Source organism: Chaetura pelagica, unplaced genomic scaffold (genome assembly GCF_000747805.2).
Source record: "Chaetura pelagica isolate M959 unplaced genomic scaffold, ChaPel_1.0 scaffold123, whole genome shotgun sequence".
Lineage (NCBI taxonomy): Eukaryota > Metazoa > Chordata > Aves > Apodiformes > Apodidae > Chaetura > Chaetura pelagica.
In genome coordinates, this window is record NW_009953295.1 from 9,678,097 (window position 1) to 9,705,055 (window position 26,959).

The 26,959-nt window shown below is 37.8% G+C and overlaps 2 protein-coding genes across 2 annotated transcripts in view; one reads left to right on the plus strand and one right to left on the minus strand.

The window, feature by feature from the left end:
- Nucleotides 1-6,686: 6,686 nt before the first annotated feature.
- On the plus strand, nt 6,687-10,407 carry LOC104388993 (protein-lysine methyltransferase METTL21C-like). Its single transcript, XM_009997935.1, has 4 exons — nt 6,687-6,837; nt 8,003-8,145; nt 9,669-9,786; nt 10,013-10,407. Exons 1-4 carry the CDS (start codon nt 6,687-6,689, stop codon nt 10,405-10,407), a joined length of 807 nt encoding a protein of 268 aa, XP_009996237.1.
- Nucleotides 10,408-11,228: 821 nt separating this feature from the next.
- The window catches only part of TPP2 (tripeptidyl peptidase II), a 55,374-nt gene continuing 39,643 nt past the window's right edge, over nt 11,229-26,959 (minus strand). The window contains exons 24-29 of the mRNA XM_009997975.1: nt 26,021-26,172; nt 25,820-25,916; nt 24,703-24,833; nt 20,556-20,763; nt 12,308-12,427; nt 11,229-11,680 (exon numbers count right to left, since the gene is read on the minus strand). Of these exons, the coding sequence (XP_009996277.1) occupies nt 11,591-11,680; nt 12,308-12,427; nt 20,556-20,763; nt 24,703-24,833; nt 25,820-25,916; nt 26,021-26,172 (798 nt within the window). The 3' untranslated portion in view covers nt 11,229-11,590. The remainder of the gene's footprint in view (nt 11,681-12,307; nt 12,428-20,555; nt 20,764-24,702; nt 24,834-25,819; nt 25,917-26,020; nt 26,173-26,959) is intronic.

The following is a 26,959-nucleotide window of genomic DNA, read 5'->3' on the forward strand; positions in this document are numbered from 1 at the left end:
TTGCATTTTGCAGCCTGTTGCATTTTGTCTTCCACAGATGCTCTAGGTGTTGAATTCCCATGAGCATTTACAAAACCTGAAAAGCTAACCAAATAATTCAGAGCTTTGTGGAACTGGATGTTGAGTTAAAATCACCCTTCTACACATAGAACAGAGGTGCTGTTCTCCCTGCAACCTGCCTGTTCACAGAAGCAGCAGGAAATTTTAATTGCATGGGGCTACACCTCCAGACAGCACTTGTTTAATAAGGTTACTTCTAATAATAATCAGCAAAGAGTAATTTCTAAATAACTCCCATTGCAAAACTACTTGCTTAATTGTAGTGTTGCACAAGCTACTCATTAGTAATTAATTTGAAACTGTTTGTAAAATCTATTTTTATCTTCCTTCTAGATAATCACCAGGAAGAAAAGCAAGGAGACTCTTCAGTGGGATACTATTTTGTATGTTAAACAGGAAATGTTTGGAGATAAGAAGGTAGCAGGAGAAGCGTGTATAGAAATTTATAAATATAGATCAAAACCATCTACAATATCAACGTTGCTTCCTTTAACACTTGGGAAATGAAGCTGTGCCTGCATGATTCATAGGCTGTAACAATAAGCTGTAACACTGTTCCTACAGTCATAACACTTTTTAGTTGCTTGCCCAAAAGACAAAATGTAGAATAAACCAGTTCCTCTGATTTAATAAAAAAAAACTAAAACAAACAACACCAAACGATCCAAACTATCTATCAGCATCAATCCCAGTGCCAAAGCTTAGGACAGAGCCATAAGAGCAACACCAGTCTAAGCTACATTAATTCCTGGTGACAAATAGAATAAATATGACAGCCAGGAACGTGCCTGCTGAAAAGACCACGTCTTTGAAAATGGCATGGCAGTCATTCCAACAGCAGCTTAGCTGCCTTTTTCCTTCTAATAAGAGCTACTGACCTAGCCTGGGACTGCTCCTTTGCATTACATGTCAGGTCAGGTGAGCCTGTGGAATGCAACGTTCATGGCATCAACAGTTAATAGTGTAATACTAGGTCCCAGGTATAAATATGTGTGTATGTGTGTATCTATATCTATTTCTATATCTGTATCTATATCTATATCATCTATATCTATATCTATATCTATCTATATATAAAGAAAGGTGTCTTAATGATGTGAGAGGAAAGAAATTGAGAAGCATTTGAATGAGCATTCACATGCTGCCTACACTGGGTGTGACACAGCCTCAGTGACAGAAAAGCTCATTTCTTCCTTTCCGACTCTTCAAGAAAGCAAACCTGAACCTGAATTCAGAAGCTGTTTGTCCAAAGATGCAAAAAGAATAATAGACTTCTATACCTATGAATTGATTTAGAAAATCTACATTCTGCCCCTCCCCCCTCTTATTTCTATTGCCAAGCTTTTGTTATTCATTCATTGGCTGGGGGTTGTTTTCTAGCTTTATAGCATTCAAAGTTCCCTTCCATTTTTAATGCCCTCTAGTTAAATTTCTTTTGACAGAATATTTTCTGAGAAGGGAGGTGAGAAAAGCACATATGAAACTCTCAAATTCTTGACATGTACAAGGGATACATATTTGGCTTATGTCCAACATCTATCGTGTCCATCTGTTTTAAAGCAAGCAACTACAAGATTTTTCCAATGAAAGTGTGATTTTCATGTTTGCACCACCTCTTTCAGTAGATGTTTCCTGCAGTTACAGCCTGCACTGTTGATGACAGGAAAGCTGTTGTTTTCTCAGGACTGTCAGCTCCCCATACTCTCCATGACCCAGGGCAGGGACAGGTACCCAGACCTTCCCCAGTGAGACGCTCAGCAGATCAAGGAAGACTTGACCTTTCCGTGGCAGCAGGAGCTTCACAAACTTTTCTCTGCATTTGGGCTACTGCCAAGTGGCCACACACGTTATTTCTGTGCTGGTTTGCCCACAGTAAGTAGCTTGTTTGGGTCAGCACTGCTGACTGTAACAGAACACTTAATCTTCAAACAGAGAGCAAGAGGAAGCCAGGATTTTGTTTCTGAAGGTTGGTACGCTCGGGACTTCAAAGCCTAAGAGTGTTTTCATTTTGTACTGCAAATGTGGGAGACTTTAGTGTAACATAGTAAGTTCTTTCAGCACTGCCTGGTAATGTTACTCTAAATAGCCTGCAACCCGACTGGTTGGAGCAGAGGGTTATTCCTTCCAGGTGGATGCCTGTATAAAAACCTCTGGAGCCTGCATCTGCCCATAGGAAACCCAGCACTCTCTGCCGCAGCAGGTACCCAGACAGCTGTCCCACTAACCTCCTCTGATGTGCCTTTGTGTTCTCTGCTGACTAACAAGGGAAATACATTTGCCTGAAATCCTACATGTCAGGTCAGCTGTGTGAGTTCAGGGAAGTGAGCTGACCTCACCCTGCTAGTGTGCGAGGAGTGATCATCACTGCTGGCAGGTGGGATTTGGATGCAGTTACCTTGTGGACTCCAAGATTATACAGGTTTACTATAGTGATGTTCCTAGCACTGACATTCCCTTTATTTCCTAGCATGTATAGCAATTCATTTATTATTTTTATTGAGTGCATGACAGCATGAGGAAATTGCATGAGCTCTAAGAAACACGGGTGTTTGTGTGTGGTATGAATGTATGGCTAAGCTCTGTCCTGCAAAGAACAACTGCATTTCCCATGTAAGGAAATGGAATTGGCTTTTTCCCAAATAATTCAGACTAAAACCAGACTTCGCCATGTATCTTTTTGTAGAGGTGAAGGTGTCCCTCATGTCATTAAAGTTGTGTTTACAGCTGAAGACCCAGTGACACAGTACTGCTCACTCACCTACTTCTTTTTTTTTGGCCATGTAGCTAGGTTTGAAAAGCTGTCCCAAGCAACACATTTTGGAAGTTTAAGAGGCACAGAGTTTATTCTAATAGAGGATGAACTGTTACCTTAAGGTGCAGAATTACCTTACAATTGCTCTTCAGTTGTAATTATTTTGTTAATTTTATGTGGCATTGTTAAATAGATACAGTTTGGTGAATGATTCTTTCTTCCTGAGGGTCTGAAGAAATCAAATGTGATTTTTGTCATTGGTTTGTTTGCAAGAATTTAAGACTATTAATTAAGTCAATGTGGGTTTAAAAACTTTGAAAAGCACAGGATTTAGATTATGATTTCCCTTCAGGATCATTTTGCAAAGAAATCAGTTGCTAACATTCAAAAAGAGCCAACATTTTCTAAAGGAACATCTTTTGGTTACAATATTATATTAAATCAAAATTCCTTTAGAGACGCCATATTGAGTGAAATATGGATCAGAAAAATGCCAAAACAGTAAAAAGTGTCAGTATTTATACTTCTAGAAGCACAGCAGCAACTTGACTACATTACACATAGGGTATGTTATAATGCAAACACCACCTATTTGCAAACAGCTTACTCAGCACTCACTTGTGTCTGTAATCTTTTAAAGCAGTAATTTAAAATTATAAAGTAAAGTTGTGCATCATTAAGGCCAATATGCCACACACTTGAATTCTGGGAATTTTAAGACTAAATCTGACCTGTAGTTTGCAGCTAAAAACTGCCTCTTTTGTCCAGTTTATTAAATATATAATAGGTATGGCAGTAGGCTAGACAAAAAAAACAACCTTAAAATCAACACCACATTTCTACTTAGCAAAAACTAGACCACTGAATATATATTATTATAGCTTAAACGGAGCCCAGTGTGTTACATGACATACAAGTTACATAATCTTTATCCCCCCAGTTTACCATCTAAAGAAGTCACACAACTGATTACTTCAGGACCACACCACTCTCACCACAGTATCACTGTAACCACTACATGTCTTTTAGACATCCTGATCATTTTAAGGAGAGAGTTAATGAAAACAACAAAGCACCTCTATAAATATTTAAACATATTCCATTTCTAAAGGAGCTCACAGGATAAATCATGAGAAACCATAGCAATTCTTTATTTTGAAAACATAATGTAACATGTCTAATTTAATTTAGAATTCAGTCTGTACTGAATGAGTGATAATGCTGTAAATACAGAATTATCAGAGATGCAACTGTATTTACTGTACGTACTTAACAACATATCAACAAAAGTATATTTACTAAGCTTGTTTCAGGCTATTTTGTGGTATTCACTACTATACATAGCTAACTGAAATGCTGACCTGTTGCATTGAACTTACCTAAGCAAAGAAAAAAATGAATGATCACTTTCTACCCAAATTGACCAGTTAAATAGCTTACTCAGTAAGCAAGCCTTGCCATATTTTTAACATAAGAGGGTACTTGACAATGCAAAGTTCCCCCCTGATTTATAATTTCAGGATCGGCCTTTCACTTAAATAGGATGGATTTCATGCTACAAGAGCTTTACCAAATACTCCCCTCAAAACTCCCCCCAAAACAAAGCAACCCAAAAAATCCCCAAAACAAACTTTGAAAATGTAGAGCCTTGCATGTTTAAACATAAAATGCTCAGAAGACTGGGTCTTCAAGTACGTGTTTTCTGTCTGTAGCCATCATCAGTTCTGACATTCTCTTTCTATTACACACCTCGCCAATTACACAAGCCTCAATATTTTTTCCAGAGATCTCCTAAGACATTAAAACATGACCAGATTTTATTCTAGCTCAAGATACGAAGAAGGAGCATTGCTGAAAACTGGAAGTATGCTTTTGATTAAATGAGACTGCTCAGAAACCTTTACTATTGTAAGGAGGAACACCTTCACATAGGAAACCTGAACACAGGTACAGTCACTCTTATGGCAGAGAATGCTGTAGCTGCATTATTGTCAGTCTCTTCCCTACCATCATCATATCTCAAATTATCCACAAGAGGTGCGTAGCCAGAACCTGTTACTAGGTACATGGAGGCCCTCTGAGAAACAACAACAAAACATCTGGAGCAATTTCTTTTCAGAAAGAAATACACTAATGTCACCCCCATCTATCAGAAGGTTCAAGAGAGGACACAGAGAATTACAGACCCATTAGCCTCACTTCTTCAGAACATCCAGAAAACTGGGTTTGTTCAGCCTTCAGAAGAGAAGACAGGGGAGACCATATTATCATGTTCCAATACTTACAGGGTGGCTACCAAGAACATGGAGACTCTATTTACAAGGAGTCACATGGAAAAGACAAAGGGTAATGGACAGAAGTTGCTCCTGGGGAGATTCCAAATGGATAGAAGATGTACATTTTTCCCCACGAGGACAGTCAAACATTGGAATAATCTCCCAGGGGAAGTGGTAGATTCCCCTATACTGGACAGTTTTAAGTCTCAGCTTGACAGGGTGCTGAGCCATCTCATATAAACTACAGTAGTACCTAGAAAGATTGGAACAGATGATCCTTGAGGTGCCTTCCAACCTGGCGTTCTATGATTCTATGAAAATCACTGCCATGACTGAACAAATGCTAAAGGAGTCAGAACACAAATCCTGCACTTGTGAATAAACAGAGCAGCAATAAGAAATGTATCAGTAAAACTGCATGGTGCCAGTATCATGTGTGCAAACAAACCACACAAATCAGCAGTAAATCTGCTCCTTAAAAAACTACTTGCAGACATTACTAAACCTCCTGGTTGCAGCCAAAGATCTCCCCTTTCTGTCCAGGATATCTAAAACAGCTACCTGCAGTATGATACAGTCCAAATTCTCAAAAATGAAGAGAATTAAGAGCATCATGGATAGAAAAATAGCACTCTCCAGCCATACGTGGGAAGGGTGAGAACTTGTACAGTCTTTGGCCAGAGCAAGTTATGAACCATTTTTTCCCCCTTCTTATACATATGTATTTGTGGGTGTATATATGCACCTATAGGCATACACACACACAGGTGCTGTATCACTGAAGAAAACTCATGTTAAGCAAGTAGTTTTCACTGGCATATTTCTCCCCAGGCAAATTTAGCTCCAGTCTTACTCCTGCTTCTGCTGCTTTTTAGCTGGTATCAAGCAGTTCCTCCTCACTTTGGATGCTGCCCTGTATGCTGAAGATGCACAGTCATTCAGAACACAAAGAGTTTTCAAAATAAGTTTACTGACCCAAATTTCCCACTGCAATTTTTTTCCTGACTGCAGACCCTGCAGTACACACTACATTGCAGGGTAACTCAGCTATTCTGCAGCAAAAGGCAGAGGAGGTAACTGGATATGAGGAGACAAAATCAGTTGTAGCAAATTAACCAGTTATATCACAGTGATGCCAAGTCCTGAGTTCTTTAGGACATGGTAAATTACAGATAAAAAAATCACAGACATAAAAAGACAGTTCATCTTTCTCAGCTGTTGCTTCAACTGATAGGAAGGAGTACCATGAAAGTAGCTTACTTTGCAGAGGGTTTAGTAGCATCCATTCAGTGACTTACTGCAAAGACTTCACATAAATTATAAACTCAACATGACAAAATAATAAATATGACAAACACGATAAAATAAAAACGCTGGTACCACTACTGCATTACCAGAAAGCAGTCACAGCAATTTCTAGTGGAGTAGGGATTTACCTCTCATCATGGTTTCCTGCCCTTTCAACCTGTCATTAAAAAAAACATCCAAACCCAAAGCCCACATGAAAGTACTGTCTTCTCCCAGTCATATCTCATACCAAGAGTGCCCTCAAGCTTTTACAACATTGTTTTTCCCCTTCCATTTCAGCTTTTTTTGTCATGATCTCTGCACAGCAGCCACCATTCTCCAACATAATTCAAAGAGTAATGGACTGCCAAACTGGGCAAGAAGAAACCAGTGACGAGCACCACGACTCTGAAAACTGCACTTGCAGCTCCAAGTGTGCATCAACAGGAGAATCTAACTCAGGTTTAATCCAATTTAAATACTGCAGTTGCTATGGCATGCTAGCATTTCATACTTTCACTTTTATCAGCCTTCAGGTAGATGTCACTTCTCCTTTTATATCCATTTTTTCTCCATCATTTCCGCATTTTTTTGTATTTATTATCAGACCAAATCTACAACAAGGACTATCTCCATAATTAAGATATATTTTGAAAAGGGCTCTGCATTTTATTTAGGTATCTAAGAATTAGTTTTCAATTACAATCAGAGATATGATAACAACATGCCTTGATAGGGCTGGCACTGTTGAGGCTGTGGCATTACGAATTTCAACAGGCTAAACTGCTCTGACACCCACAAGGATTCCAGGCAGGCATCAACTAAAATCCATCAGTTTAAGCTGATTTTGTATCATCTATGCCTATCCTGCTAACAGGCTTTCACCAACCTACAGTTCTTCTGCACAGTATTCCTTGTTATTAATGAGATCAGATGGAGCAGTTGAGCAGAGCTCTCCTGAGAAATGCAACCTACAAGGCAACTCACCTTGATGAGACATGTGAGCACAACTGTAGCACCAACTCCCTGAACAGCACAACATGTGCTGTTAAGTACACAGCAACATTTACTTAAAGAATATCTTATACAATTCCTTTTGTGGAAGTATGGTTGAAAAATAACCACTGGGAAGAGTTAGGTTCTCTTCAGTGTAAGATGCTTAATAATCTATTGCCTCACAAATGAAAAGCACAGCCCAAACCCCTACATGGCATACTCTGGCATAGTGTGAATTACAGCACACACCCCTGAACAAGCCAACTTGGTCCTGAAAGTTTTCTAGCTGTTGTTAGCAGAGTTAGATATTTGAATTAGTACATTTTTCTAAAAGGCTCATTTCTAGCTTTAAACTGGCCATGCCAGCACTCAGAATGGCAGGAAATAATCATTGCTCCTTCCACTCCTTGGCCAGCCAGCCAGTGACTAGGTTCAAGGTCAATGGCCTGGCAGCTTTAGAATTACAGAATCATTAAGGTTGGAAAAGACCTTCAAGATCATCAAGTCCAACCATCAGCTTTTCTAGGCCATGTACCTAGGTACTATTTTTGCAAAATACTTTTTACCTTTTAACAAGTTGCATATAAACACCTGCACATAAACCCACAAATTTCATCTTTTCTCTTCACAGGTTCACCAGTAATTCTTGAGCTATTGCAGAACTGGGTTCCTAGAGTTTCGCACTACTTTGACAAAGAGCACTACACGTATGTTGGCCACCAGATTGTCATTCAGGAGTCCATAGAACACTTAGGAGCTGTGGTATGGCCGGGGGTAAGTATGTGATGCAGCACCCAGAAAGCTGACACGACAGAAGCCATGACACACAAATATTAAGGAAGCTTTCTTAGATGACACTTCTGACTGTGGAAGTTTCCGTAGGCAGAATGAAGCTGTGAAGTACTTCAGCAGAAAGCTCTGCCTGCCTTATGCTCAACCTGCCAGTTCACTCCAAAAGAACTGTGGCATCTAAGGATTTGTAAATTGGATGCAGATACTGAAAAAAAAAAAGTATCAAGGGAACTTGGGAAGAAGTGCTCAAGCTTCTTCCATCTTTCTAACCAGTCACTGCTGGGAATTAAACAATCAGCAGTACAAAAAGGAGGTTGCGAAAGAAAATTGTGAGATTAAATAAAGGAGGTTAAAACACTTAAACATGCTTATTTTAAAGAACAAGGTGGAACAGTTCCACTGCAGTACAGAAAACCATACTTGCAAAGCAGTTCTCCTTCAGTATTTGTTTCTCCTGCTCTTAAAACCAGAATTTCACGTGGACTGAATGAACTGCCTGAGGGAAGAGAAGGTCAATTGACAAAGACATGACAATTAGGATTTCAACATTTTCCAGATCCACATTTATTGAAAAAGCTCACAGAAAATGGCAGACAATTTCAGAACAATAGAGAAAAAGAAAGCACATGGGTGGACGAAACAGTATCTTATGAAATGTCAGATCATCAGGTCTCATGTTAATCAGGTGTCAGAATGCAGACAGTAAAACTTTCCAAGAAAATCGAGAGGTTGCACAAATTGGACTGGTGATTCATTAGTTGTCAGCTTTCCCAGAGCAAGCAGCCAGTGTTGCATTATGAAAAGCACAAGAGTTAGAACAGTAACACAACTCTAAAGAGCAAAAACGTGGGGAAGCAAATTTCTTTGGCATTGGTTTATGTTGTTTATAGACAGCTGATTTTTAATGTGTTGATAAGATCTTTACAAAGGTCTGACAAGCAATACACACAGTGCTGCTGTTTGTGTTCGGTGCTTTTACTTTTTTTTTTTAAAAAAAAAGTTTATACCATTATCAAAAGACAACTGCTGAGTTGGTAAATAACACTGTATTTAATATTTCCTTTACAAAATAAAATGTAAATGAAAAACCGTTTTCAAAAAAATCTGTTGAAGCCTGAATCTACTTCATGATTGTGATTAAAAAACACAACATTTACAATAATAAAGCAGAACATTACTTTTTGCATGCTGTTATAAACCTCTTGCTTGCTGTTCTGACTGTACATTTCACACCTAAACGCTGCCAACCGTGAGCTATCAGAGGACTCACAGTGTATAGAAATGTGTAGCAAATTGATAGCCCATAAACCTAAACCTAAAATGAAGCTTTTATTTTTTTAATACAAAAACTGAGACACATCATAATTATTTCCATATTACATTTTTATCTTACAGCCAACAGTGTTTTTCCTTGTATTAAAAAAACAGCCCTGCATAAAAACATCCAATGAATTGTTGTGCAACTTACCTGCCACCCTCTGATGGATATGTGTTAACTGTTTTAGGCACTGGCTCTATCTCAATATCTGGAATCCAATCAAGAACAATTCAACCTCAAAGACAAAAAAGTTCTGGAAATTGGTGCCGGAACAGGCTTGGTTTCCATTGTGGCCTGTATCTTAGGTCAGTAAATTTGTATTTCCCTTTGGATTTCTTGTGAAAGATGATCTAGATCTGCCACCCTCATTTTAAGGCAATGAAGCAAGTCGAAGTAAACTTTGTTTGTCGCTGCTTTTTTTTAAAATGAAAATTACTGGGAAGCTGGGGAAGCTATGTAGATAAAAGTTTCATATATATGTATGATCAACTATATACCTAAGAATTTAAACAAATTCATGTGTTTTTTTAGGAGCTTATGTTACAGCTACTGATTTGCCTGAAGTTCTTGAAAATCTGTCATACAACATTTCAAAAAATACACATAACACGAATATGCACAAACCTGAAGTGAGAAAACTGGTGTGGGGAGAAAGCCTCCATGAAGACTTTCCTGCATCAACTTACCATTATGATTTCATACTGGCAACTGATGTTGTATACCCTCAAATAGTTTTGGACCCCCTGCTAGCAACAATGGTCTATTTTTGCAGGCCAGGAACAGTATTGCTATGGGCAAATAAATTCAGATTCAGAACAGACTATGAATTTTTGGAAAAAGTTTGTAATACATTCAACACAACCATTCTAGCAGAATTTCCAGAATCAAATGTCAAGTTGCTTAAAGCCACGGTAAGAGAGAATTAAAGAGAAAGCTATTACTGATTTTGATTTAGTGGCAGCACATCTTACTATTTGGAATGTTTTGCAGCATTATGGTGCACCTTCTGCGCATTTGTGTTTGTCAAGTTGCAGCTGTATCTGAGTTTTGCATGAAAAGTTAGGAGAAAACTGGCAAGACAAATGATTTTGCAGTTTGTCTCTGGTTGATATGTATGACCTGTTCAAACAGACCAATTTCACTCCACTGAAGGAACAATGTTGGTAGCAACAGTCAGTGAAAAGGCTTTAACAGGAAGCACTGATCTTCTGGGCTGTACTGAACTTCTGCTGTTTGTATTTTCTTCCAGCACCTTTCATTTCTGTACTCTTTCAGAAACCAATGCAATTTTTAGCTTTACCATTTGTTTTTATTCATTATAAAATAATCTTGTAAAGTATCAGAGTGCACATGGTGGTTTTTGATCTTCAACTTCGCACATTTATTCTGCTGTGTTTTACATTTTTAACATTATTAAACATATATGTATAGCTTTACAATACCTGATCGAGATTTAACTGCCTGGCACTTTTATACATGTATCAGCCTGCCCTGATACTCAGTTTCACATGGTTTTTCGAGTTTGCCTGAAATCACTCCAAAATGAAGATTTACAAGAGCACCTATGCATCAGCAATTCTCAGTTACACATTGTAACAGTTTGAGAGGTTGAATTTTTCTTAAAAAAATTAAATGTAAACTCTTGCAAACAATACAGGTAATGATGTCCCATTACTTTAATCAAATAAATAAGATTTTAGCTACTCTTGAAGTAGCTTTAAGGCTTTCATACAATTGAAATTAAGATTAAACATGTTAAAATTCAGTTTACTGTAAAAAATACAGAACTTTTACAGGTTTGCAGTTAAACGTAACAGTTAAGAACCTAACATGCATGCAATAAGCCTTTCCAGCCTATATCCAAATCCTTGGTGTTGGCAGTTCTGACACATCCATTGCCAGCAATGGGATGCACAATAAAGAACTCCTCGATGACAGGAGTTTGCTTAACAGGTATTAAGCTGTACCCCAGGTGCCTTTACTGATAAATACACACAATTTAATAACCAGCATTTAGTAACGAAAACATGCGTTCCAGTAAAAAGTCAAACTTATCTTTTTATATCCTGCCCCATATAAAACCACTTAAAGTTTACAATTGTTGGTTTTCTAGAATACAGAATAATCAGGTGGATACATGACAGGAAGCCAATTTTCAGTGAAAGTTGCACAGTGAGTCCATCCAAGCAACTTCATTAGCTGAAAAAAACAAGATCAAAAATATTAGAAGCTCTGGAGTATTTATTTATTTTTTTAACCTAAATCCTTCCAACAAACACTGCATTGATATCAACATCTTACTAAATATATCTATGACCAGAAAAGTAACAGGTTGGAGAACTGGTGATCTTTTACTTACTTAGTCCTGAAAGGGAAAAAAGAAAATCATTCTATATGATCTACAGCTTTTCAACTTGATGCACAAAACTTTTGTCCTAGGAGTTAAGTAATTCTCATTAATTCACCACCTACTGGCAATAATTGTGATTGATAATAGTAAAAATAACAGTGGACAAATAGAAACATAACAGAACTGTAAATATGCAGAGGATCTTTAGGTAATCGTCTCTACTTTCTTTAGACCTTAAAGTAAGTTCCAGAAAATAAATCTGCTGAAAATGACAGTTATTTACAAACTAGTTATCCTAGAAAGAGAAAGAAGAAAACATTATTAAAAATGGACATCAAACCACAAAAGCCAAGACAAAGTTAAGTTCAGCGAGTTCTACAATGTAAAAGGTATCAAAATTCAAAAATACTTATATCTTAGTTTTAAAAGCTTACCCAGTGTGAACAGAGAGCATTACTTGACTCAGTACACCTTACCTGAATGCAGTTTTTCAAGTTGTCTTTCGTCGGCTTCTCTTCTGCAAGTTTTGTGGCAAACTTGAGACCTCTCCCATACATTTTATTTACCAATGCATGCTTATAAGCAAAAGTCAAAACCTGCAATGTGAAAACATAAACAAATTAGATATTTTAATCTAGATGTCTAATCTGACAAGGGTTAACAAGTAATAGCAGATTCTGTTCAGGTAGCAGAAGTGACGTAATCAAAGTAAAACATTTACACAAGATAGCTTGCATTTTTCTTTGCAGTAAAGATGATTCACAGTAGCACCTATAAACATGAACTACCTTGAGACTATTTATGACTTCATTAATATTTTTCACTTGAGAACATCTTACGTAAAACAGATGCCACTATTCTCATCTTTTTGTTAATCATACTTCTAGCTTCTTTGGATTTTCATTCTCTAGGGGCAACTGTATGATATAAAAAATGATTAAAATAAATCAAGAACAAGGCAGATATATCTTTGACCTACAGAAACAGGAACCCAATTGAGAGCTTTAATTCCTAGGAAGTCACAAATTTACTGCAGAAACAAGTATGAATGTACATAGTGAATGATCTGTATATACACATACATACAGATAAATGCACATAATTATAAACAAGCAATGAAGACAGGTAAGCATGAAGACAAGCCTTACGTTTGGGGTCAGCTCCTCACTAATGGTAATTTATTGAGATTATAAAAAAGCTTCCTCTTCATCATACTAATTCTAAATGGACAGCTTACAATACAGTGCTATAACTAAAATGTGCAAATGAGTATGTCTACTTAAGAGCTAATGTAAAACAAATCAGCTTCTTCACACTCAAACACTGACAGCATTCAGGGTGTTGCAGGATAGTTCATAACATTTCACCAATTACAGGACTAACAATTATTGCAATGAAGACTTTAATATATTCCCTTCATCACTCACAGCAAATACATTTATGTTTTTTTTTCAGCTTTTTACTGAAGAGTGACATAGGTTTCCGTTTTGGCAAAGTTTATGAAATCTCATATCAGAGTTCCCCTCACTCATTACCTTTCCTCTGACTCCTTCAACAAAAGTTATATTTTCCTAATGTCCACTTAAAAGATCCCATTAAGAAAACTAACAAAACCACTTCAAGAATGTTCAGAAACCAGTATTTTGCATTACTACAAAAATATTTTGAGTATTTCTTAAAAATATTAGCATTAAGGAATCCAAGATCTGAATCCTGCAAGGACTGAAGAACCTGCCTAATTTTAGCTGCCTGAGCACTTCCACTAACTTAAAAGGTTGAGCTAAAAAAAAAAAAAAGAAACAGAAAGCTTAATTATCAAGCAAGTAAAGATGCACTTTTGAATCTCTAAAGTATATGCCAAACACTCAAGAGTTGCTAATTCTTCTTCTGTCTTCAAGTACTTGTTTTGTTGTGTTGAAGTATTCACTTAAACTGTTGCAGCTTAAAACATACACACAGGCAACAATGAGCATACAGAACCATTCACATACAGATTTTCCAAATATTGCTATTGGAAAAATACTTTGCATGCTGCATTCTCAATACAAATACTTTGGATATTTTCCTAAAGCAAAACATATTAGCAAAACTTCTTAATAACTGCTCAGTGGATCCACTAGCAGATTGAGTTAGTTAAACTAAACTTAAAAAAAAATTAAAAAAATATCCCTTTTGTAAAAAAAGATGACAGAACTACAAAACAAAACCAAAACAAAATCAAATGAAAAGTGCACTGGAGCTCTCAGCAAATATAACATATCGGAGGCTAACCAGAAATAATGTCACTGCTCTATTAAGAAAGCTCTTACCTGACCCTGTAAGTTTTGAATGGTTATTGAACATCAGTGATAAAGGCAGGAGGAAAGCCACTTGACAGCATTTCTTTCGTAACAGGGCTTCCTAGAGTTTTTGTGGCAAGAAAACAAAGCATTTTACGAAACACCCTTGCTTTGGCCAAATAAAAGCTTGGGTATTTCTAAATGAGAGAAAAGTTCTCTGCTGGACCAAAAGGTTGAAAACAATGCTCCAATAGCTCTTGATAAAGACAATAATCTCTGCCCTAGTGCTTGGAAAAAAAAACCCAACCCCATCAGTTGCATACAAGTAAATTAAAACTACCATCATTAGCATTCCAAAAGTTAAGAATAATGCATGAGATGCTTTAAAATCAGAATAGGCTTACAAACAAAAATGTTACTTAAGAAGCAGTAACTGTGTAACTTGTACAGATATTGGTCAAATAAAGCCTTATAACTGAAATAACTGCAAGTTCTACAAAATCACAGAAGTGAAGATTCTGATTCCTTGATATGTGTAAACAAAACACAAACTGGAGTGCTATTAAGATATAACAGAGAAAATAGCTGCTATCTGAATGTATAGCAACATATAAACCAATCTAACATAAGTTGCTAGATGAAAGAAATTAATTCTAAGCATTTAACAGTATTTCCTGATTTCAGTAAATATAATTAAAGCTAGCTTTTACAGAACAAGTGATATGGCCCACAAATTGGCCTCAGAGGAATAAACATAAGAGAAAGCAATGTGTACTTCTAGGATACCGGGAGGGAAATCATTATTAGATACTTTATTTCCCCCAGACTAATGGCCTGTAATATTAAGTGTGCTAAGAGCCAGACCCATGAAAGTGTTTGGATGTCTATCTCCTAATCAGCTGACTAACTTGCCAGTGACTAAATAAAGATGGATATTTAGTACAGTAAAATGCTGAAATAATATCTTCCAAGATATTTGCAGGGCATATGTATTTAAAAGCCTTGTATAAACAGTTACTTCATTATTTAAACAGTTGATTAAAATGTATTTGCATTTACAAATTCATTAGATACCAGGTTAAGTGATGTAAACTGCTTTTAAGAACACCAAAGTTGTAATGCTTATTACCAGCAAGGAAGGTTTTTTCAGGTTCATACACATTTACAATAACAAACTATGGTATCTTCGCTATGTTTGTTGACTCCTCTCTGCTCTGTTATCTGGCCTATTACAATTAAAAGGAATATTAATATTAAAAAAAATTTGATTAATCATATTTTCAAGAGAGGGAAGAGAGTAAAGGGAATCAAGTATCCAGCAACAAGTTTTTGGCAGATACTGAATATGATCAGCTGGAAGAGACAGCTGCATCTGACAGTGCAGACAGTAATATGAAAACCAATCCAGGCTAAAGATGTTTAGAAAACAAGATGGAAAGGTCTGGACCTTTTATTTGTTTTTAAACTTATTTTTAAACGTGACTTTTTGTTTATCTCCAACAGCTAATTTAAAGGTTATGGGGCATTAAGTTCTACAGATGAGTCATTCTCAGTAACTAACAGGCAACATCCTACTACTGTCCTGTGCCAGTTTTGTTAAAACTGGGGGTTTTGGCCCACAAATTTTAATGCTATGTTCTAGGTAAAGGAAAAAATGCACAACTTACATCCCATTATAAAAAACCCTACAGCGCTATCACAAATGTGTTAACATAATAAAACAAATGCTTGATGCATAGAAATGTCTTAACTGGAGTTTATTTGAAATACTTTTGTGCACACAGGGGACAAATATTTTATTTCATGTTTCTTTTAAAATAAACCTTCAGAGGCAAGTCATGTAACTAGCACAACTCAAAGTGTGAACAAATGCAGTTACTATCAACAGTCATTACCAGCTTCCTTACATGCTTGCTACAATATGGGGAACAAGCATGATACTTCAGTGGAAAACAGGCAATTCAAAGGAGTGAATGAATGCCCTGTGGCAACAAAGGTGCTACACCTGCAGAGGAAAGGTGAAACAAGTGACAGTATCTAGTTTAGCAGAGGATGAACAGAAATGCACAGAGAAGTGATGATGTTCCTCACTCGTCTTTAAAAACAACGTAGAGGAAAACATGGTCTCTCTCTGTTTTCAAAAATTTGCTTAGCCTTTTGATTACTGACATCTGGATGAAATCTGCCTTACAGGAGGCTTTAAGACACTTTTCCACCCTTTCTCACCCAGTTGTTTTGCCTTCCAAGTGCCAATACCAGAAAGCCATGTCTGTGTACAGGAAAAGCTCCACATTTTTGTTTCCAATACAGTACTTTAGAAAAGCTGTCTGCCTTTTGAGGACTCGCATTTGAAGGACATTCACACAGGGTCTATCCCTGATCCTACCTCACTACTCCACTCTACCCTTCCTCCTTCCAAACCTCTTCTATTCCCCAAAAGGCAAACGAGTTACGCAAGGTTAGGTGATACACCCAAGCCACAACACTTCATTTTATCAGTGCTAAGCCAGTCCAGAGTAGCACCACAGAAAGGCAGTTGAAGCCATAATTTCTTGTTTTCTACAAAGGTGACTTTTGTCAAGCACAGATCAGCTGGACTGAAGACATAATGAATGCTTTTGCCCTTACCCTAGCAAAAAATACTTGTTCCTTAAGACAGAATCTGACTGAAGCCTTAAACACTACTTTACAAAATTAAGTCCTCAATGTTGTTTCTAAACTCCCCATCTTGAAGGAAGGAAGCTACATGAACAGCACTGTTCCCCTTAAATGGTCAAAACTCCAAATTTTCCTATAACAGTCTGTAAAATAAAGTTACTTGCACTAAGCTATTCAATATTCCAGAAGCACAACAGCATACTCCATGCAACACCAATGTGGAGATTTATACAACTATTTTTTCCAAATAGAGAGAAGAAGCTGCAATGGAGTAAGACCAAAGGCCACTGCAGATATTTAATATATTATATTGGCCCATCTTTAGGGCAGGAGACATTTCTTTCTATTCAAACAGGAAGCTGAGAGTACTTTAAGAACAACCCCACTTACAAAACTTGTCAGCAATTATAAATAAAAATAAATATATACTGAACAGACAGCTTGAACAGAAGATGCAGAGGTGGGTGGAATGAAGGAATGGTTTAAGGCAGAAGGGAGCTCTGGAGATTGCTCAGTCCGACGCCTCTGCCCTGTATCACATCCAATTAAGTTTTTGACTGCCTCCAAGGACTGAGACCTCACCACCTGTATGGGTAATCCATTGTAGCTTTTGATTACCCTGTCAATAAAATAAACCCCAAACAACCCCTCCCCCCCAAACCCCATAATATTTAAAAAGTAGAAGTTCCTATGTTTTAGTTTGTGCCCACTGCCTCTTATGCTGCCACTGGGAAGAGCCTGGCTCCATCATCTTTACTCCCAACATCATATAAAGAATCATATAAATGTTGAGGTTGGAAAAGACATTTAAGATTGTCAAGTCCAACTGTAAACCTAATGCTACCAAGTCCACCACAAAACCTTGTCCCTAAGTGCCTCGTCTACAAATCTTTTGAGTAAGTCTAGGGAGGTAAGTCCACCAGCTCAGCTTGTTCCCTGCTCAGCTTGTTCCAGTGCCTGACAACCCTTCCAAAGAAGAAATTTCTCCTAGTATGCAAACTAAACCTTCCATTGGTACAACTTGAGGCTGTTTCCTCTTGCTCTAACAGTTGTTATTTGGGAGAAGAGACCAACCCCCATCTCACTGCAAGCTTTCTTCAGGTAGTTGTAGAGAGTGATAAGGCCTCCCCGTCAGTCTCCTTTTCTCCAGACTAAACAACCTCAGTTGCTTCAGCCACTTCCAGGTCTTTTTCTCCAGACCCTTCCTCAGCTTCACTGCCCCTCTGTGGATATGCTCCAGCTCAATGGCCTTCTTGTAGTGAGTGGCCCAAAACTGAACATAATACTTAAGGTGTGGCCTTATCAGTGCTGAGTACAGGGGGATGATCCCTGACCTAATCCTGCTGTCAGCACTATTTCTGATGTAGGCCAGGATGCTATTTACCTTCTTGGCCACCTGGGCACACACTGACTCATATTCAGCTGGCTGTCAACCAGCAACCCCAGGTCCTTTCTGTCTGAGCAAGCAGCTCTCCAGCCATTCTTCTCCAAGTCTGCAGCATTATATGGTGTTGTTGTGACCCAAGTGAAGGACCCAGCACTGAGCCTTACCTGAACCTCACTGGCCTCAGATCATCAATCCAGCCTGTTCAGTTCCCTCTGAAGAACTTCCTACCCTCAAGCAAATAAACACTCCTGCCCAAGTTGATGTCATTTGCAAACTCATACACAGACAAAACTTCTTCAAACCTTCTCTTCTCCCAGGTGAATAGCCTGAGCCCCTCCTCACACAACAGATGCTCCAGTCCCTTAATCATCTTTGTGGCCCTTCGTAATACTACTTATACTAGCAGTCATAACTGTACTGATATAGGGAAATTTGTCCAGCAGCAAGAGAACACAGAAGATAAACTGTATCTGGGGCAGGCAGGTTAAGTAAGTGAGGGTATATATAGATACAGGACAGAAAGACCACACAGGACAAAGTCATACCCCAGGGGTCATTAGGATGCAATATAACAGGCTCATTTGCTCCATTTTCAGAAGCCAACCATTTAAAATACCCACAGCACTCTATATTGTTTCTGGGCTAAAAGTAACCTTTACATACTGTTTTTTTGCTGAGATACAAGGTAATTATCTTCTTCACAGTAGCTCCTATAGGCTGTTTCAGATTTGTGATGAAAACAGCACTGATAACACAGTGTGTTTTAGCTGTTGCTGAGCAGCGCTTACACAGTGTCAAGGCCTTTTCTGCTTCTCACACTGCCCCACCAGTGAGTAGGCTGGGGGTGCACAAGAGGTTGGGAAGGGACACAGCTGGGACAGCTGACCCCAACTGACTGAAGGGATGTCCCATCCTATAAGACATCATGCTCAGCAATGAAAGATACAGGGAAGAAGGAAGGGGGGAACATTCAGAGTGATGATGTTTGTTTTCCCAAGAAACTGTTACACATGACACTGCTTTTGTGGAGATGGCTGAACACCTGCCTGCAGATGGGAAGCACTGAATAAATTCCTTGTTTTGTTTTGCTTTTCTTGCATTCAGCTTTTGCTTTACCTATTAAGCTGTCTTTATCTCAACCCATGCGTTGTCTCATTTTCATGCTTCCGATTCTCTTCCCCATTCCACTGCTAGGGAGTGAGTGAGTTGCTGTGTAGAGCTCATGACAGTCAATCAGTTTAGATTTAAGTTTGATTAGTAAAGCCAAGAGATAAAAGCAGACTAACACTGCATGAACAGGATGGAGGTTATTTCCATAAAGAATGGTTGGAAATGACCTTTAAGATCATCAGGCCCAACTGTGAACCTAACACTGCCATGTCTATCGCTAAACCATGTCCATATGAAGTGCTATAAAACTTAAGCGCTGTTGGTCTTTCAGTACCAATTTAACCATACAGAAGCACCAATTTTCAGAGCAAAACCTGAATGTGCATGTTGACAAATCCATGGTTAAGGCAGTAAAAGGGACAGGTTCAATCCTCAATCTGTGCAAGTCAAATAAGTTACTCATTCCAGGTCCAGAGCACATAGCTCAAGAGTGCCAGGAATCAAAATTTGCCTTGAAAAAAAACCATAACAAAGAGTGATAAACTCAAAAAAAATAGCTATACTGGCAGTTTTTCTTTGCCATATGCAAGAGTTAAGTACAGCAACTAATTACTACTCAATAGCTGAAATGTTAAACATAAAAAGTCACAAACTTTGTAAATTAAAAGCTGCATAACCAATCACCTACAATGCATTTCTTTGTTCCACTGGAACAACTGTCTTGAATGAAACAGACAACATCTTAGATTTCAGTACTAGGAACCTTGAAATGACAGAGAAATTTTGTGCTAATAAATATGTGTCATTATTTCCAAGGGTTCCTTCCTTTACATCTACACACATTACTGAGAGCAAAACACAAAACTTCTCTTCTCCATAGTGTAGAAGAGGTTACAGAATGCAGGACTGAACAGAGCAGAGACGCTGCACATTTCTGTGTGTGTACAGCTAGAATAGCGCAGAGGTTAATCAAAAGTATTCCCTGAAAGGTACAGAAAGAAGGAATTCAATAAAGCAAGCAGCTTTTCATGGAAATCTGGTATACTTTTCCACATCCTTCCTAACTTAATGTCTACATTCACATGCACAGAGATGAGCTTACCATGGATTTGACTGACTTGGCAAAACCTGTGGAAAAAGGTTCTTAAGGAAGCACAACATGGGGACAGCAGGAAGTAGAAGGGAGGAATGTATGAGGCTGTGCACACAAAGGCAGTGCATAATTCCAGAAGTAACCGTCAAAAAATCCTGCATGCAAAAGACAAAAAAAATCTGCTCTTCTCTCTTTACCTTGCTGTCAAAAAGATCAGTCCACTTTGTTGTTTCCCAGAACGTCTCTGTCAAAGCTTCCGAGCAGCTCTCATGATCTTCATCTTTGCCTTCTGCCTCACTGGAAGCAGCCCCCTCTTGGGCCTGCAGATGAAGAAGTTGGTCAGCCAGGGCACTTCCTTTTCGACAAAGCGCATCCACTAAAGTAGACTTCTGTTTTTCCATCTCACTAGAAAAAAAAACAGCATGAAAAATATTGCAGATACCTCATTAAGAACAGAATCAGCCTTAAGCTGAAGCTACAACGTTTACAGCAGTTAGTACACATAGTTAAAGTATGGCTAACTACTCAAAATTAAATTAACTGTAAAAAATTACCTAGAGACACGATGTACCAAACAAGCTCAATCCTTCTTCAAAGTCTGAAACATCTTTGATGTCTTACAGTAAGGGCAACTCAGTATTCTAAAACTGAATAAGCTAGCACCTTTATAGATACAGCTTTATAGTTCTTGGCATTATCAACTAAGAGTCAAATCCACCACTAACATAGACAGATACAAATCTGCTGACTTCAAAAGACTTGCACCCATTTAAAGCACCATTGATTTTGGTGTTTAATTTCACATGTTAGATTCAACTACATGATCTAATGGCTTAACTTACCAAGAAATGTTTAGAATGAAGTTTATTATTTCATCGCTTGGCTTTTATATCAGCAATTCTAGAATTATACACAAATATTCAGGATAGCTAGGACAGACTAGTTTTGCAAATTAAATCTTGTATTTTATCTAAAAGAATCAACTAATACACATCTCCCATTTTAAGGGCTTAATCTTCATATCTGCTGCTCTATTTGTGACTAAAAGAGCACACACTGTGAAATCCACGTTATTCTCCAAACTAGGGCATCACCTTACAGCACTGTCTTCATAAGGACATATAGCGGTATGCAGAGAAACAATTTAAAACTAAATTAAAAAAACAAAAGGATCAAAAAAATACTCTGAAGCACAGTCACCAGACTTTTCACAAAAGAAATCTTGCAGGCAGTTACTTTAGACTGCTGTCCCTTTTGTATTCAATTACAGATCCAAAAGGTTGCAAAGTATTACGAAAAGGCAGGTAGCATTCAAAACACATCTCTGTATCAATATTCTAGTGGTCCCCTTTGATACGAGATTAAACTTGATACAAAAATTTAATAACCCATTTTTCTGACATTTAAATCCTGAAAGCACCCTTGTTCTATTTATAGAATCATGGAATCATTAAGGTTGGAAAAGACCTTTAAGATCATCAAGTCCAATCATCAACCCAACACCACCATGCCAACTAAGCCATGTCCTCAAGTGCCATGTCTGCCCTTTTTTTTTTTTTTAACGTCTCCAGGGATGGTGACTCCACCACTGCCCTGGGCAGCCTGTTCCAGTGCCTGATAACTGTTCCAGTAAAGAAGTCTTTCCTAAAATCCAATCTAAACCTCCTCTGCTACAACTTCAGGCCATGTCCTCTTGGCCTATTGCTTCTTGAGAGAAGAGAGCAACCCCCCACCTCACTACAACTGCCTTTCAGGGAGTTGTAGAGAGCCAGGTCTCCCCTCAGTGTCCTTTTATCCAGACTAAACAATCACACCTCCCCCAGCTGTTCCTGATATGACACTTGCTCTAGACCCTTCACAAGCTTCCTTACCTTTCTCTGGAGTGCTTCAGCACCTCAATATCCTTGCAGTAAAGGGCCCAAAACTGAACACAATATTCAAGGCGCATCGTCACCAGTGCCAAGTACAGGGGGACAATCACTTCCCTACTCCTGCTGGCCACACTACTTCTGATGCAGGCCAGGATGCTGTTGGCCTTCTTGGCCACCTGGGCACACTGCTGGCTCATGTTCATCTGGCTGTCAACCAGCAACCCCCGGTCTTTTTCCTCTGGGCAGCTTTCCTGCCACTTTTCCCCAAGCCTGTAGCGTTGTGACCCAAGTGCAGGACCTGGCACTTGTCTTGTTGAACCTCATACAACTGACATCGTCCCATTGATCCAGTCTGTACAGGTCCCTCTGTAAAGCCTCCCTACCCTCATGCAGATCAACACTCTGAGCCAACTTGGTGTTGTCTGCAAACTTACGGAGGGTGCAATCAATTCCCTCTTCCAGATAATTGATAAAGATATTAAACAGAACTTGTCCCAAAACTGAGCCCTAGGAAATGCCACTTTTGTCTGGCCACTGCTGGATTTAACTCCATTCATCCCAACTCACTGTGCTCAGCCAGTGATTTTACCCAGTGAAGAGTACACCTGCCTAAGCCATGCACCACCAGCCCCTCGAATTTAATATTTCTAAGTAAAAAACTGCAGTTTTCAGTGCCCTGCATTCTGGAAGAAATGCAGAAGAAAATATTTTGCAGTCAAGTTTGAAACTACCTGTGCCCCCTAAATTAACACAAGTTATTCAAAAAGGTTATAGTAATTCCATTTCTTATAAGTAGAGACAAAGTACATAGATTAAGAAATAGGATGCAAGAAAATTATTTACTGGGTAGGTACTTTTTTATAGTAGTTGCATCAGGCCTGGGATCAGTCTTCATAGCAAAATACACTGCTAATGCTGTCTGATCAATATGAGAGATTACAGTATTTGCAGCTTCAACGATTTCATCAAGTCTCTTCATTCGCTCCTAGAAGAAGAATTAAAAGTATTTAGCACTATGAAATCCTAGTACTAGACTGTTGATTCCACTAAACTAGAATAATGGCAAAGGTATGCAGACATAACATTAGATAACTGAATGTGTCCTTTTCTCCACTTTCTCCAATTTTTATTGGAAAAAAAATTGTAAGTCTGCATTATCAAGATTTCCCACATATGTAGTCCATTTCACTGAAGACAAGCTATAAAATATAAGGTGGGTATATGCAAAATACAGAGTTTACAGAGAGAAAACCAACTTTCACTCTAACTTATTCCCTTAAATAATGGTAGCAGTTATTAATTTCAAAAATAAATATAAAATCAGGATCAAATTAACAGAAAAGTATTCAAGCTACTGACATATACATAAAGCTGTTTATCTTCAACATAGAAAAAAAGCAAACATATGTAAACTTTTCTGTTCATTATTCTCATTTTTGTAGACAATGACAGGTGGTGGATTTGGCTGTGTCACTTCCATGGGTTACTGTCCTTAGTTGTATGAGCAATTCTGCTAGAAGAAATTAATCAATCTAGTAGAGAAGCAGAATGGGATGTGTGTGTGTCTCAGTAACCACCAGTTAGAATAATGTTGTAACCTAAACCAGTAAGGAAACTTATGTCTTTAGCTCAACAAAGAGTAAATGATAAGCAAACATATTATAGGTAGGCAAACTTTCCTTCATTCTGCAGCGTGATTAAGTAAATCACAGACAGTTAGGAAGGCAGCTGTCAATCTAATTAGGAATTTCTGCTTTATAGTACTGAGATGGCAGTCACTTCAAGACCAAACATGTATGAAAAAAGAATCAGTTGTTTAGGCTACATGGATGACCTGCCCTAGGTTCTGTGGTGGTCCTGCTCTGGAAGGGGGCTGAATTTGATGATCTCCAGAGATCCCTTCCAACCCCTATCATTCTGTGATTCTGTGATGTTTTGAGACAACCAAGTTTCAAAAAAGTGTTAAATAACCTTTTCAGAATCCAGCTGATGAAGTCTTGCTACGTACAACGGTAGATGATTAGGAAATGCTTCTTTCAACTCATTATACATGTCAGCAGTATCCAGCCTAGGAGAGAGGAGGATATAGCATGAAAATACAGATTGTTTGGCTTTGTTTTTTTTCTTCTGTACAGTGCCACTTTTGTCTGGCCACTGCTGGATTTAACTCCATTCATCCCAACTCACTGTGCTCAGCCAGTTTTTTACCCAGTGAAGAGTACACCTGCCTAAGCCATGCACCACCAGCCCCTCGAATTTAATATTTCTAAGTAAAAAACTGCAGTTTTCAGTGCCCTGCATTCTGGAAGAAATGCAGAAGAAAATATTTTGCAGTCAAGTTTGAAACTACCTGTGCCCCCTAAATTAACACAAGTTATTCAAAAAGGTTATAGTAATTCCATTTCTTATAAGTAGAGACAAAGTACATAGATTAAGAAATAGGATGCAAGAAAATTATTTACTGGGTAGGTACTTTTTTATAGTAGTTGCATCAGGCCTGGGATCAGTCTTCATAGCAAAATACACTGCTAATGCTGTCTGATCAATATGAGAGATTACAGTATTTGCAGCTTCAACGATTTCATCAAGTCTCTTCATTCGCTCCTAGAAGAAGAATTAAAAGTATTTAGCACTATGAAATCCTAGTACTAGACTGTTGATTCCACTAAACTAGAATAATGGCAAAGGTATGCAGACATAACATTAGATAACTGAATGTGTCCTTTTCTCCACTTTCTCCAATTTTTATTGGAAAAAAAATTGTAAGTCTGCATTATCAAGATTTCCCACATATGTAGTCCATTTCACTGAAGACAAGCTATAAAATATAAGGTGGGTATATGCAAAATACAGAGTTTACAGAGAGAAAACCAACTTTCACTCTAACTTATTCCCTTAAATAATGGTAGCAGTTATTAATTTCAAAAATAAATATAAAATCAGGATCAAATTAACAGAAAAGTATTCAAGCTACTGACATATACATAAAGCTGTTTATCTTCAACATAGAAAAAAAGCAAACATATGTAAACTTTTCTGTTCATTATTCTCATTTTTGTAGACAATGACAGGTGGTGGATTTGGCTGTGTCACTTCCATGGGTTACTGTCCTTAGTTGTATGAGCAATTCTGCTAGAAGAAATTAATCAATCTAGTAGAGAAGCAGAATGGGATGTGTGTGTGTCTCAGTAACCACCAGTTAGAATAATGTTGTAACCTAAACCAGTAAGGAAACTTATGTCTTTAGCTCAACAAAGAGTAAATGATAAGCAAACATATTATAGGTAGGCAAACTTTCCTTCATTCTGCAGCGTGATTAAGTAAATCACAGACAGTTAGGAAGGCAGCTGTCAATCTAATTAGGAATTTCTGCTTTATAGTACTGAGATGGCAGTCACTTCAAGACCAAACATGTATGAAAAAAGAATCAGTTGTTTAGGCTACATGGATGACCTGCCCTAGGTTCTGTGGTGGTCCTGCTCTGGAAGGGGGCTGAATTTGATGATCTCCAGAGATCCCTTCCAACCCCTATCATTCTGTGATTCTGTGATGTTTTGAGACAACCAAGTTTCAAAAAAGTGTTAAATAACCTTTTCAGAATCCAGCTGATGAAGTCTTGCTACGTACAACGGTAGATGATTAGGAAATGCTTCTTTCAACTCATTATACATGTCAGCAGTATCCAGCCTAGGAGAGAGGAGGATATAGCATGAAAATACAGATTGTTTGGCTTTGTTTTTTTTCTTCTGTACAGTTGCTTCAAGCTTGTGTAGTCATGACAGCAGACATACTTAGTCATCCACTGTATTTTTAGATCTCTCAAAGCTTCAGCAAATTCTTCTTTTACATCTTTTTCTTTTTCTTGTTCTCTTTCTTTATCTTTGCTGCCATTTTTACTCTTTGACGGTGATGGTATCAAATGATAGTGAACAGTAAGGACATCCTAGAGGTGGGAAGAGAGAGACATACTGAGAGGGGCAAAGTTCACTTTTTTCTGATGCTATATAAAAGGTAAATAAAGCAAGCTACTACTCTGAGCTACGCATACAAGCAAGAATTCCGAGAGCAAAGATATTAGTCACTAAGAATTCAGCAACTGCTTTTACTTTTTATTTTAAGCAATGCAAGGATTAAATATTAAAAACAACACACTGGGTATAAGATAAGAAAGCCTAAAAATTACCAAGTTTTACATTTTTCTATTCATATAATTTTACATAATATTAATTAGGGAATCAGAAGGGTGAGCTTTTTTTTTTAAATAAAAAAACCAAACAATTTGGTTAAAAGTTAAAGGAAAAAATCAGTTAGAGATCCTATCTTACAAATATGGCAATAAACAAATGAATAAAGATGACTGAATTCTAAAAAATAACAGCACAGTAGCATAAACATGATGCAGGCCATAGGATACGCAAGTTTATTCCTCCTGAGACAGTATTCCTTCCATTTAGCTATTGAATTAACTGATGCATCCAGTCAACTGTTTTCTAGTTTGTTGCTACAGGCTTTCCAGTTCCACCTATATCTGTGCTTAAATTAGGTAGATACAACAGCAAGATTTTCTTTTAAAACCCTATATGCTATGGTAGAAATAACACTAAGTTTGAGTTCATGCTACGTTAGTCAATGATCACCATAAGAAAATTGATTACAGCTAAAAAGGAAAATCGTAATTGTTTTTAGACTATGCTCTGAAGTCCATTTCCTAAGATGATTTACATACAATT